Genomic DNA, 12,275 nt, shown 5'->3' on the forward strand with positions numbered 1-12,275 from the left:
GGGGGGGGGGGGAGGGGGAGGGGGTGAAGGCTGAGAGAAACGACGGACATGGAACAGATCAAACAATTTACACGCACGGGGTTGATGGGTTGCGGCGCGTCGGGTTCAAATTTGGGTCGACGCGCCGACACCTATAAGTGCCTTTTGATTTTTCCACGGATTATTCTATTTACCACGCGCATGGAAGAAGATAGGGCCACAGTTGGAAAAACTAGAGATAACAACTTCGGTGTGGATTCTGATGTACTCTTCCTAAATATAAGTTTTTTAAATATTTTAATAAAAAATCTATTTACAGATGTATATAGATATACTATATAGAGGGTAGATTCACTCGTTTTATTTAGTATGTAGTCTTTATTAAATTTTTTTTTAAAAAAGGAACATAGGGAGTAATTTCAAGACTCGCTTTCTTGGGGTGTGTTTTTTCAAGAGTATGTCAATCTGATTGTTATAGCTTTCTTTGGAAAAAAATGATGCAAACACGCGACCATCATCCACCCAGATATGGACAGAAAATGAGATGAAAAATGATATCTCTTCTCCCACATCCTGGTCCTCGCAGCTGACCGGAAATCAGCAGCCACACGCGTCTTCTTCCTCCGGCGTTTCTTGCCGCCAAGCAACCACCGCCTGATATCCTCCCCGCGCCCCATTCTTGTCCGCTTCCCGCCGTGCGTGAGGCCTCCACGCATCCCCCCTTGGCCGGATTCTTTTCCTTTCACGGCCCCCTTCCTCCCACCGCCTACGAGAGGAGGGGGAGAGCGCGCGCCGGCTGCCACGCACATACAGAGTAAAGAAAGTGGCTATCGTCCATGGCCCCCGCCGCCGCCGCCGCCGCCGCCCCGGTGGCCCCCGGGAACGGACGTCGCCTCGGCCGGCCGCGGGCGGGGCTGCGCCTCTACGCTGCGGCGGCGGGGGCGGGGGCGGGGGAGGGGCCGTCGTGCCTCTACGTCGGGCCCATCGAGACCGCCAGCCAGGAGATGCTCGAGGCGCTCTACCGCCAGGTACTCATCCAGCTCCTTCACACTGCACGCTGGCTCGTTAACTAGCAGTAGCTTCAGCCACACTCACCATGAACCTGAAGAAATTAACTGAAACTCTGCAATCTTCCTTGTATCTCATACCGGGGTTGCCCTTTGATGCTGCAAACAATGTTGCCTGCTGCACAATCTTTCTCATACCACCGCCTGCCTGCAGGTTCGATCCATCGAGCTCGCTGTTGCTCATGTTCTATTCCATCAGAGTTAATAGCAGCTTCAGCTGCAGTCAATTAGGAACCTGAAATGGACTAAAAGTTGCAGTCTTTTTTTCTGAGTAACCCTCGTACTGCACGTTTTCTGATTAACCTCTAACTAACCGCAAGTTGCAATCCTTTTCAAATTAACATTCGTACTGCACGTTTTCTGATTAACCTCTAACTAACCGCAAGTTGCAATCCTTTTCAAATTAACATTCGTACTGCACGTTTTCTGATTAACCTGTAAGTAACTGCAAGTTGCAATCCTTTTCCAGTGAACATTAGTACTGTACCTTTTGATGCTGTAAATAATAATGCTGTCTCAAGTACATTATGTGAGCCACATTCATCACCATGTGTATGATCTAGTGCAATCCTTCATGGCAGGCCAGGGATTCCTACTACAGCGGCCAGCCTCTGATCGTCGACGACATGTTCGACAAAGTTGAGGTGAACAGACACAGGCCTAGAACCACCCAACTTACATATCCACATTAGCACACACACCACCTGATTCAGACCTCCTTTCGCTGTCGCCTACTCGCATCTGCATCCTAACGATACATGTGTCCTTGGCCTTGCTAGTTGAAGCTCCGGGTCTACGGCTCCCCATCGGTCGTAAAATACCCCCGCTGCAGCCTCAAGCGACAGTCGGCGTACGCGGACGCCGAGGTAAACCGTTCTGTGAAAATTTACCCCGTTTCTTCCGGCTAAACCTACCTGGTGTCCCGTTTACTTGCAGGCTCACAATTCAGTGTTTTGGTTGACATTTGGGTATAGGGCAGGAGGACCACTCGATGTTTATGGCACTATCGAGCATCTGGACGCTGCTGCTCCTGTTCGGTACCTCGGCATTTCTGGTCCCGAGCTTCTACACTCTGAGCCTGGCGTTCGGGGACGCGTTCGGAGCAAGGTCTCTCTTCTCCGGCGCTAAGTCCCTTGACGGGATAACCAGGGTGAACCACATGGTTTTGATTGGATTAGGCTATCTGATTGGCTATCCGGTTGCATCCGCATCAGGTAAGGGAAGTTCTTAAGTATATTTTTTCTGCTGTTATCAGCGTGCCGTGATTTTCATGTTCAGTCTGAAATTTTGTCTGCCGAACACCTAAAACATTTTGTTGTTTATTCAGTTGGTGCACTGCAAGGCCTGTTGACAAACAATGTGGTCGCACTAAAAGGCTCTTGCCCCAATTGCGGTGAGCAGGTTGGTTTTGCTTCTAGAAGTTGCCCATCATGGCTCCTTTTAGTGTTAAAAATTGATCCATATTTTTTTAGTACAACATTTTGGTCATCTTAGTAAGCAAAGCATGTTCTTGCTAGGTCTTTGCATTTGTGAAGACAGATAAATCCATTAAAGCACCCCACAAGGCAGAATGCCATGTCTGTGAGTGTCCATTGGAGTACCGTACTAAAGTCGAGGTATGTGAAATACCTGTAATTTTCGTACAGATTTTGCAGTACCAAAGTGTATGGTTTTGGACATTTTTGTAAATGGGAATCTGATTTATGTTGAAGTAGCAATGCATGTGAAACAACGCTGTTGTGTTTTTGACAAATTATGATCTTGCTAATTCTACGTCAAGTTCTTGCACAGTGACATACTCTCCAATCCCTTCTCAATAATTTCTTCACTGATAAGAGTGATAGATAAGCACATTCAGGCCCCTACACCACATTTGACACTCAAAGTCAACACACTGTTGCAGCAGAACACATACTTGAATGAAAATTTCAATTTTATAACAGTCAAAATTCAGGTTTGGAAGTCTTGGTGAGTTGGCAGTCCAATATATGGATTTTCTGACACTGTAAAACAGAGCATAGCATGTCTTAATTTTTCAGCATTGCTTTGCAGAGATCGCTGTCTGGGCCTAGAAGAAGCTGGGTTTATGGCCGGGTTTATATGGTGAAGCAAGGACATCCTAGGAAAAGGAGATGGATAAAAGACTAGAAACACAGTGATAGCTCTTGAAGAAAGAGATCCATATCTGTTGTGTTCTTATCTGCTGAAAGCCTGAAACGCCTCCCGAAGATGGTAGCCTTGTTGCTCTGTAGTGCATATTGCCTTTTTTCCAATGTTCAACCACGCATTTTATAAATCTGTACATTCTTCCCGAGATATCCAAACTCTGCAGATGAACAGACGATACAAATATTGGCAATGCTCACCTAGGTCTGCTTATCAAATATTTTCTCAACTACTAGAATTGGATTCGCCTAATTGATGTGAAGTGCTTGAAAGATGCTTAATTATGCTTTGCAATCACTGGGAATGTTGTTCATTCCAATGCAGTAAGAGACCAATATATACAATTAAAAGTTGAGATTTTCTTTTGACAAAGAAATCTATCAACAACATCATCTCCATCTCCATCATCCGTATGCAATTATACTGGTACAGATTGATCTATGTAAACACTTACTGGTGTTAATTATTGTTTAGTAGTTGATGCTTTGTGTTTATTCAGAGAAAGATCTATACATTCAGATTGTTATTCATATCCACTCTGGCTTGTGAGTAGTTCATTACGTTGTTGAGGACACGGGAGAAAGCTAGCTGATATGTTTCATATGAATTTCGGATAAGGATTGGTATTCGAATATATTTTGTCTGTTCAAAATGTGAGGGCGTGGAGAAGAGCATTATGTTGAGTTTTTTAAGGGAAAGCCAGAGTGACAAGAAACCGTTCCCTGAGTCCACGATCTATAGCATATAAGAAATTAATAGGGCACATAAGTTAAAAATTATTATTAATAAACCTTTGTCTTAATTATTTCCAATACATAGATAGATTGCCTCTTAGGGGTATATATAATCATATAAGAACATATGAGCCGATGGTTTTGCATACACATGACAGACGATCAGCAAGCAAAGCAAGATAAGTACCACATGTGACATGCCTCATTGCTCTCACTCTCAGTTGCTTCACTCGGTCGGCCTGACCATCCATCAGTCCAGAGCTAAGCTCCTCGTTGTTCGTGGCAGCCATGGCTGCCGGCCCGCGCCATGCTCTTCTCTTCTTCTTCGATTTTTGTTGTGGCTCTAGCGGCCGCGCCAGGCGGCAGGGATGCCACAATCGTTGAGCACACCTTCGTTGTAAGCGATCCTATCTAGCTGCCTCTTTTTTTTTTTTTTTTTTTTTTTTTTTTTTTTTTTTTTTTTGCATCGATCTAGCTCTTTCCTTAGTTAGTATCATCATCATTTGTTGTCTGGTTGTTGTACTAGAAACATACAAGAGTAGTATACTTTGTGCAAGTGACTGGGGTTTCCCAGCAAAAAAGGAGAGTAATTGGGGGTTAATCTGTTCTAGTGTCTTGTTCAAATATATAGGTGAGCGAGATCATGCTGAATCACATGTGCAACGACACGCCGGCTAGCGTGGTGAACGAGCAATTGCCAGTCCCAGCAATAGAGGGCATGGAAGGAGATTCGGTGGTCGTTCATGTCATCAACCAATCGCCTCAAGAGATAGTTTTTCTGTATTAGACAGGGGAGTTGGTGAGGGTTTGCATCCTTGCAAGCCAACTCTTCTTACTAGGTCGGCAGCATACTTCTCTTGAGAAAGATGAAGCCTGTCTCCAAAATTCTTTACTTAAATGCCCAAAAAATAGTGCAGGTCTCCCAGATCTTTAAGTGCAAACTCAGCACTCAAGTCTTTCAACAAGCCTGCTATTGCCTCATTAGATGAACTTGTTACAATAATATCATCAACATAAATGAGTACAAAAATAGCTGTATGTGACTTGTAGTAGATGAATAAAGAAGTATCAGACTTGGAAGGAACAAAACCAAGTGTTTGCAGCTTTTTACTGAGACGGAAGTACCATGCTCTTGGGGCTTGTTTCAGTCCATATAAAGCTTTATCCAATTTGCACACATGAAAGGGTGAGTTTTTATCGACGAACCCAGGAGGTTGTTTCATATATACTTCCTCTTTCAGAACACCATGAATAAACGCATTCTGTACATCTAGCTGTCTGAGACTCCATCCCCTGGAAACAACAATAGATAGAACAAGACGAATGGTTGCAGCTTTAACAACAGGACTGAAAGTGTCCTCTTAGTCTATGCCATACCGTTGCTTGAAGCCTTTTGCAACAAGTCTTGCCTTATAGCGATCAATGGTTCCATCAGACTTTCTTTTGATGCGAAAAACCCATTTGCAGTCAATCAAATTTTTACCTCGTGGTGGAGGAACTAAGTGCCATGTTTTGTTTTTCTGGAGTGCCACATGTTCTTCCTCCATAGCCTTCTTCCACCGTGTATCACGAAGTGCCTCATCTAAGGTGTTAGGTTCACCTGTGGAGCATGCAAGACCAAATTTGGTGTTGTGCTTGTAATCAACAGGTTTAATTACCCCTTTTTGGAGACGGGTTCGTGACTGGGACGGTGGTGCAGAAGGTCCAGCAGCTTCTGGTGCGGCAGCTTATGGTGGTGCAGAAGATCCGGCGCGCGCGACAGCCCCATCAGCCTCAGCGCATGATGATGGTGTAGGCCGACCGGTTGCAATGTCGGCGCATGTGCCCTCGGCCGTGCCCCTGGCCGAATCAGCCTGGGAAGGAGCGCCTGTCGGCTCAGTAGTAGGACGCGGGCGCCGTTGGTAGCAGTGGGGTCCACCTGCAGGCCAACGGCTCTCACCTGTCCGTGCGAGCCTCGATGCCGGAGGTTCGTGAGGACCGGATGACGCGTTTGCATGTGCTGGAGGGGGCCCGGTGGCAGTTGCTGGTTCGGCGCCATCGCGGCAGGTACCTGTCGGTGTTGATCCCGAGGAGGATATGCGCCTGCTCGTGGCCTTGGTGCGCCTGCCGGTGCTGATCCCGAGGCGGATATGCTCCCCCCTACGGACACATGAAATATCGCTGGGTGGAGGTAATTTCTTCACCATTTTCTTCACTGATTTGCACTGGAGATTGATCTGCATCATCACAAGGCTCATGCACAAGGTTATGAGGATTAGTCAACATGTGGTCATCACAGTTACTTCCCTGATGAGATGATGTGGTAGGAGAAGTATTTCCTTGCGGAGCAAGGCACCGGCATTGGGATGGAGGTCCGCAAAGGGAAATTTTGTTTCATCAAAAAAGACATCACGAGAGATATAGACTCGTCCAGTGGAGATATCAAGACACTTTACCCCTTTGTGTTGAGCACTATAACCAAGAAAAACACATTCTTTGGATCGGAACATAAGTTTGCGATTGTTATAAGGCCTAAGATTTGGCCAACAAGCGCAACCAAACACACGAAGGGATGCATAGTTTGGTTTGATGTGGACAAGTCTCTCGGTGGGTGTTTCATTGTTGATGACTCGACTAGGGAGGATATTTATGAGGTGGGCGGCAGTGAGAAATGCCTCATCCCAGAATTTGAGGGGCATAGATGCACCTGCCAAAAGTGCAAGACCAACCTCTACAATGTGTCTGTGTTTGCGTTCAACAGACCCATTTTGCTGGTGAGCATGTGGTCAAGAGATATGATGAGATATGCCAAGTTCTTGAAAGAAAGAATTTAGTTTTTCATACTCTCCTCCCCAATCAGATTGGACAACTATTATTTTGCTATCAAATTTTCGCTCAACGAGAGCTTGGAAATTACGAAACACTTGGAACACTTCGGATCTCTTTTTAAGAAGATAGATCCATGAGTATTTGATGTAGTCATCAATGAAACTAACATAGTAGGTGTGTCTACCAACAGAAGAAGGTGCGGGACCCCATACATCAGAGAAGATCAGTTGCAAGGGCTTGGTAGAAACACTTGTAGATACGAGATAAGGTAATTGACGACTCTTAGATTTTTGACATGAATCAAAAATTGTTTCATTATCGCGCTCTTGAACAAATGGGAGCTTATTTTTCCTAAGAAAATTTTCAACTAAAGAAAAAGAGGCATGTCCTAATCGATCGTGCCACCTTGTAGAAGATAATTTGGTGGCACTAAAAACTTGTTTATTGAATCTTTTAATCTCCGAGATCAAAGGGTAGAGCCCACAAACGCATCTACCTCGATATAGCACCTTCCTCGTTGCCTGATCCTTGATCAAAAAGAAGAAGGGGTGAAATTCAAGAAAGACATTATTGTCAATAGCAATGCGGTGAACGGAGAGGAGATTCTTTGAGGCTCTAGGGACATGCAAGATTTTTCTAAGATGGATTTTGCGACGAGGGGTTTTAAAAACTGAGTGACCAATGTGACAGATCTTCATACCTTCTCCGCTAGCGGTGTGGATGTTGTCTTGCCCGCAGTATTTTTCCCGCATGGTCACCTTTTCCAGCTCGCCGGTGATATGGTTTGTGGCGCCCCTGTCCACGTACCAATTTGTGTCAACTCCATATGATCCATCAGTTGCACCTGCTACCTTCTCGTCTTGTGAGGAATCGCCATCCTCATCAAAACGGTACCAGCAGTCCTTGGCCGAATGGCCAGGCTTGCCGCAGATCTGACATCGGATGGTGTCAGGGCGCTTGGAGGAGTTTGAGCGACGGCCCCTGTTGTTGTTGGAGGAGGGCCGTCCGCTGTTGTGGCCGTTGTTCCCGCCATCATCGCCGCGGGTGTTGGTGCTGCCGTGGCCGCCAGCGTTCTTCCCTTTGCCATGCGGGGATCCTTGGTAGCGTGAGCCATTGCGGCCACGCATGGCTGCGTTAGCGGAGGATTGGAACCCACCGCCGCCAGAGTTTGCCCCCTGGAACAGTGCCACCCATTGATCGAAATTGCTCATCTGAGCGAACAGATCATTAAGGGTGATGGGCGCAGTGCGGGCGTCGAGGGCGGAGACGAGGGGCTGGTACTCCATATCCAGCCCGGCGAGGATGTAGGATATGAGCTCGTCCTCAGGGAGTGGCTTGCCCGCCGCTACCAACTCGTCGGCGAGGGAGCGCATGTGCGTGAAGAACGCGGCGACGGTCTGTGTCCCCTTCTGTGCGTTGGTGAGGGCGACCCGGATGTTGTTGATGTGGGACAACGACTGTGATGAACACTACAAGAAATATGTCAACTAACGACCTTTTGTTAGTGACCCTGGAAGGAATGGTCATAAATCTATGACCATTTGACATCATTTGGTCGTAAGCTGTCTGGAGGGGTCCTAGCCCCAAAAACCAACGACCATTTTCATCAGAAAGGTCATCACTTGCTTACTAGAAAAGGTCATAAAGCGGACAGCACCTGGCACTGCCTTATTTCTAGGTGATAATGACCAATATGAATGGTCGTTACTAGGCTGGTGACCAGCGGTGGTGGTGCTGACGCCACGACCACCTCACCCATCGACAGTTGTTGCTATTGCTGTTGCTATCTACATCAGAGAGCTGAATTGAGATGTTGCCTGTTGCTAACCAGTCGACCATAACATCCTGCCATAACATCAGTGAAGCAACAAAATAGATCAAGCAGCAAAATAGAAGCAGCCATAACATCCTGCCATAATTAACATCAAAAGTATAAGACATTCTAACACAGTTCACAACACAACAGGCTGATAACACAGTGCACAAAAGTACAACAGACAACGACGACGATAAACCGAGAGGATCATGGAGGGTGACGACTAAATGGGACCTAGAGCCTTCAGGAGGGCTGCATGCTCTGCCCTGGTCTTGATGTCTTGATCAGCACTCCGCGATAAACCGCGTGCATGCGACATCAGGTGTTCATAAACACCATCCCTGGGCTTTGGCTTTGTGGTGCAGTATGGGCATCTGAACATTCCCCTCCTGAAGTAGGCCGCCTTCCGCTTCTCCCTAATCTTCTGGGCTTCCTTCTCAATGAAGGACTCCTTGTTGCCGTCCTCCACGTCATCTCCATAGTTATACTGCACACACAAATTAATTGCGCACACATTATGCATTCATATAGGCATTATGGAGCCAGAACACACACTTCTGATTCAGAATGATGCAATGAACAAACACCAAATTTTAATGAACAAACAAAGAAAAAAGTCATGTATAGTAATCTAATTAAACAAACAACATTAAAACACTCTCTACATCAATTTCATTAAAAATCCCACCAACATGCATTCATATAGTGCTTACGCTGAACTAAAATAGTTGGGATTACCTCATACGGTTCGTCGTAGTCGTAGTCAGAGTCATACGGGCTCTTGAACCCAGTCTTGGCGAGCTTCCTCTTCATGCCTGCAGCTTCCTTTTCCTACAATATAAGTAATTCGATTAGTACAAACTATGTAACACAGTATTCAAAAGGTCAAGCATTCAACAATGTGCTTCTAATTACATTCATAGTGCTGCTGCATCAGCCACCCTATTCTCTGCACTGGGTCTGTCCTTTGTGCATTTCACTTATACAATCTTTCGATCCTTCATACAAAGATTTAAATGTCCTTTCAAAAAATCAAACTGTACTCTGTAACTATATGTTATGTATACACTTCTTTTGTCAGGACATGTGCTGGATGTCACAATGAAATTGGCCATGGACGTAATCAGCCAATATATGACTATACTGTAACTATATGCTTGTAATCAGCCAATATATGACTATGAGGTAGCTCTTTGTTGTTTTGTATACTAATTAAGTAGTTGCATTGGTATTGACTTTACCAACAAAAACATGCAGTTCTCCATGTGAGGAAACCATCCATACCATAAAACTTGTTACAAGGAGCGCTTTCATCCAAAATGTGATGTCTGCAAGCAATTTGTAAGTATCACTTCATTATCTTTTCTTATCTGTTTGCATAAGACGATTCTCTCTGTTCTGCATTTTATATAGCAGAACATTGCACTATTGGGCTGCTCAGCCCCTGCCGTGCCCCGGTGAGGGGATAACCACAACAAATCTATCAACATATCCGGCACATAATAAAATCTAAGCACATGCAACAATCAAGATCCCAATTCAAAACCTAACTCTTATTAAATCCTTACTAATAATCCCAATAAAATGCAAGAGAGGGGGCAGACCTAGGTGAAATTTAGGAATAATGGGTGTTCGTATATATCAAGCACATGACTTAGGTGAAATCTTTACTAATAAGAGAAAGATTCCGTTGATTCAAGCCAAAAAAATGCAAAAGTTCGCCAACACACGCAAAAGCAGAGTGTGTTCTGCTCTCTGAATATATGAAACCAGAAAACCCTATCTAAATAATCTCGTGCTTATCAGCGATAACTATGAAAGAAGGGGAACGGGAAGCATTACCACATCCACATGCACAAATCAAGATTGAAATTAAAGAAATCCAAGTCTCAATATATAAATCTATGTAGCATTCAAGCACGAATCAAGTATAAAAAACCAGAAAACCCTATCTAAAAAACCCACCTCATCGTCGGCAGCACCGCTCGAGGTCGTGTCCTCCTGCTTCGGCAGCTCCGCAGCGGCGACAGCGGTTGCGGTCGTGTCCTCCTGCTTCGGCACATGCACCTCCTTCTCCGCAGCGGCGGCGACATTGGTTGCGGTCGTGTCGAACTTCTGCTGCTTCGGCAGATCCGCAACGGCGACGGCGCGACGAGCGCCCTTCATTGGGAGACGAGGCGACGAGGGAGTCGGTGCGACGAGGGAGACAAAGTGGGAGACAAGGCGACGAAGTGGGAGATGAGGCGACGAGGGAGACGAGGGAGACGAAGTGGCAGTTCGCTCATTATATGATGTGACAGTTCCTGCAACGTCCCGTCCGCCACGTGCCGTCCGTGACATCTTACAAAAAAAACAAATGGCATAGACACCTTCAAAAAAAAAAACAAATGGCCCGCTCAAACCTGGTCGGCACGAACCGGTTCGGTCGGTCTTTGTGTCTCGCTCGAACCTGGTCGACCGAGCCAGTCTACTCTGCTCGCGCTCTGACCCCCTCGTCGCCGAAGCTCGTCAGCCGCCACCACCTCCGCCGCGCCTTGGTTTACGAGGATGAGAATAGCAACGACCTATCAAGCCTGGACATCAGCTCTTCCTCGGACGGCATGATGTACCGGGTAATTTGTAGAGCTAGGGTTAGGTTTAGGGTTTCGGTTTCTTCACATTGGGGATTTATCTCTGTTTCTTGGTTCTTCTTTAGATCCCTGCTAGCATCGATGACAAAGACTACATGGGCATTGAGAATTCTGCCCTGGATGTTTGCTTGGAGCATGGGCTGCCGCCTGAGCGTCGCGTAGCATTCGAAGGATTTGAGACAGGGAGAAGATTTTTAGTGTGTGCTCAGCCGGTTAGTTCTATCTTCTTTAGTGTTAGACATGCATGAAGTTGCTTCTGTTTTTTCTATCTGGCTCAAAAGATTCAGACTGTCGGTGTTTACTACATCACTATCATTGTTTATTTAGCTCAAATATTCAGACTGTCAGTGTTTACTACATCACTGTCATTGTTTGTTTAGCTCAAATATCAGACTGTCATTATTTATTACATCACTGTCATTGCTAGTTTAGCTAAAAGATTCTGGCTTGTTACACCACTGTCATTGCTTGTTTATTACAGCACTGTCATTGCATGTTTATTACAGAATTCTGACTTGTTATTTTCTGGTTATTTTGTATTCTGAAGTGCTGGTTATTTTGTATTGCAGCCACCTCAAAACTGTGGTTTTGTTGGATGGGTAGACCAAGAGTGGCCTCCCACAATGCAAAATGCATTGTTAAAACTGTGGGAAATGTTGGAAGACAGCAAGAGTGCTAGGAGGGATGATAATTTGGAGAATTCACTGAAAATTCACCACCTCATAGAGGAGAAAATAAATCTTGATGCAAACTATGACAAACTAGTAGAAGATGTGAATCAACTGCTCAACCTTGCAGAAGCTCAAGGCGGGGTCATTAGGACCCAGAAGGCAAATCATTTGAAGGAGAAGGACAAACTTAATGATGAAATTTTGGTGCTCAACCTTCACATTTATGGTCTGAAGAAAGGAATTGAGAATCTGATTAAACGCAGGGATGAGCCAAAGATCCAGATTACTGATCAGTTGAAGGCATTGGAGAAGAACCAAGAGAAGTTGAAGATGATCAGGGACATTTTGGATGGATGAGCTGATCAGATGAAGATGAAGTCCACTATGCTATGGTTGATGTGTTG

The 12,275-nt window shown here is 45.4% G+C and overlaps 1 protein-coding gene across 1 annotated transcript; it reads left to right on the forward strand.

The window, feature by feature from the left end:
* Positions 1–531: 531 nt before the first annotated feature.
* LOC123441977 (PGR5-like protein 1A, chloroplastic) lies at positions 532–3,493 on the forward strand. Its single transcript, XM_045118141.1, has 7 exons — positions 532–1,007; positions 1,628–1,690; positions 1,826–1,912; positions 2,026–2,260; positions 2,374–2,447; positions 2,564–2,662; positions 3,099–3,493. Exons 1-7 carry the CDS (start codon positions 816–818, stop codon positions 3,192–3,194), a joined length of 846 nt encoding a protein of 281 aa, XP_044974076.1. The 5' UTR covers positions 532–815; the 3' UTR covers positions 3,195–3,493.
* Positions 3,494–12,275: the final 8,782 nt, after the last annotated feature.

Source organism: Hordeum vulgare, chromosome 1H (assembly GCF_904849725.1).
Source record: "Hordeum vulgare subsp. vulgare chromosome 1H, MorexV3_pseudomolecules_assembly, whole genome shotgun sequence".
Classification (NCBI taxonomy): domain Eukaryota; kingdom Viridiplantae; phylum Streptophyta; class Magnoliopsida; order Poales; family Poaceae; genus Hordeum; species Hordeum vulgare.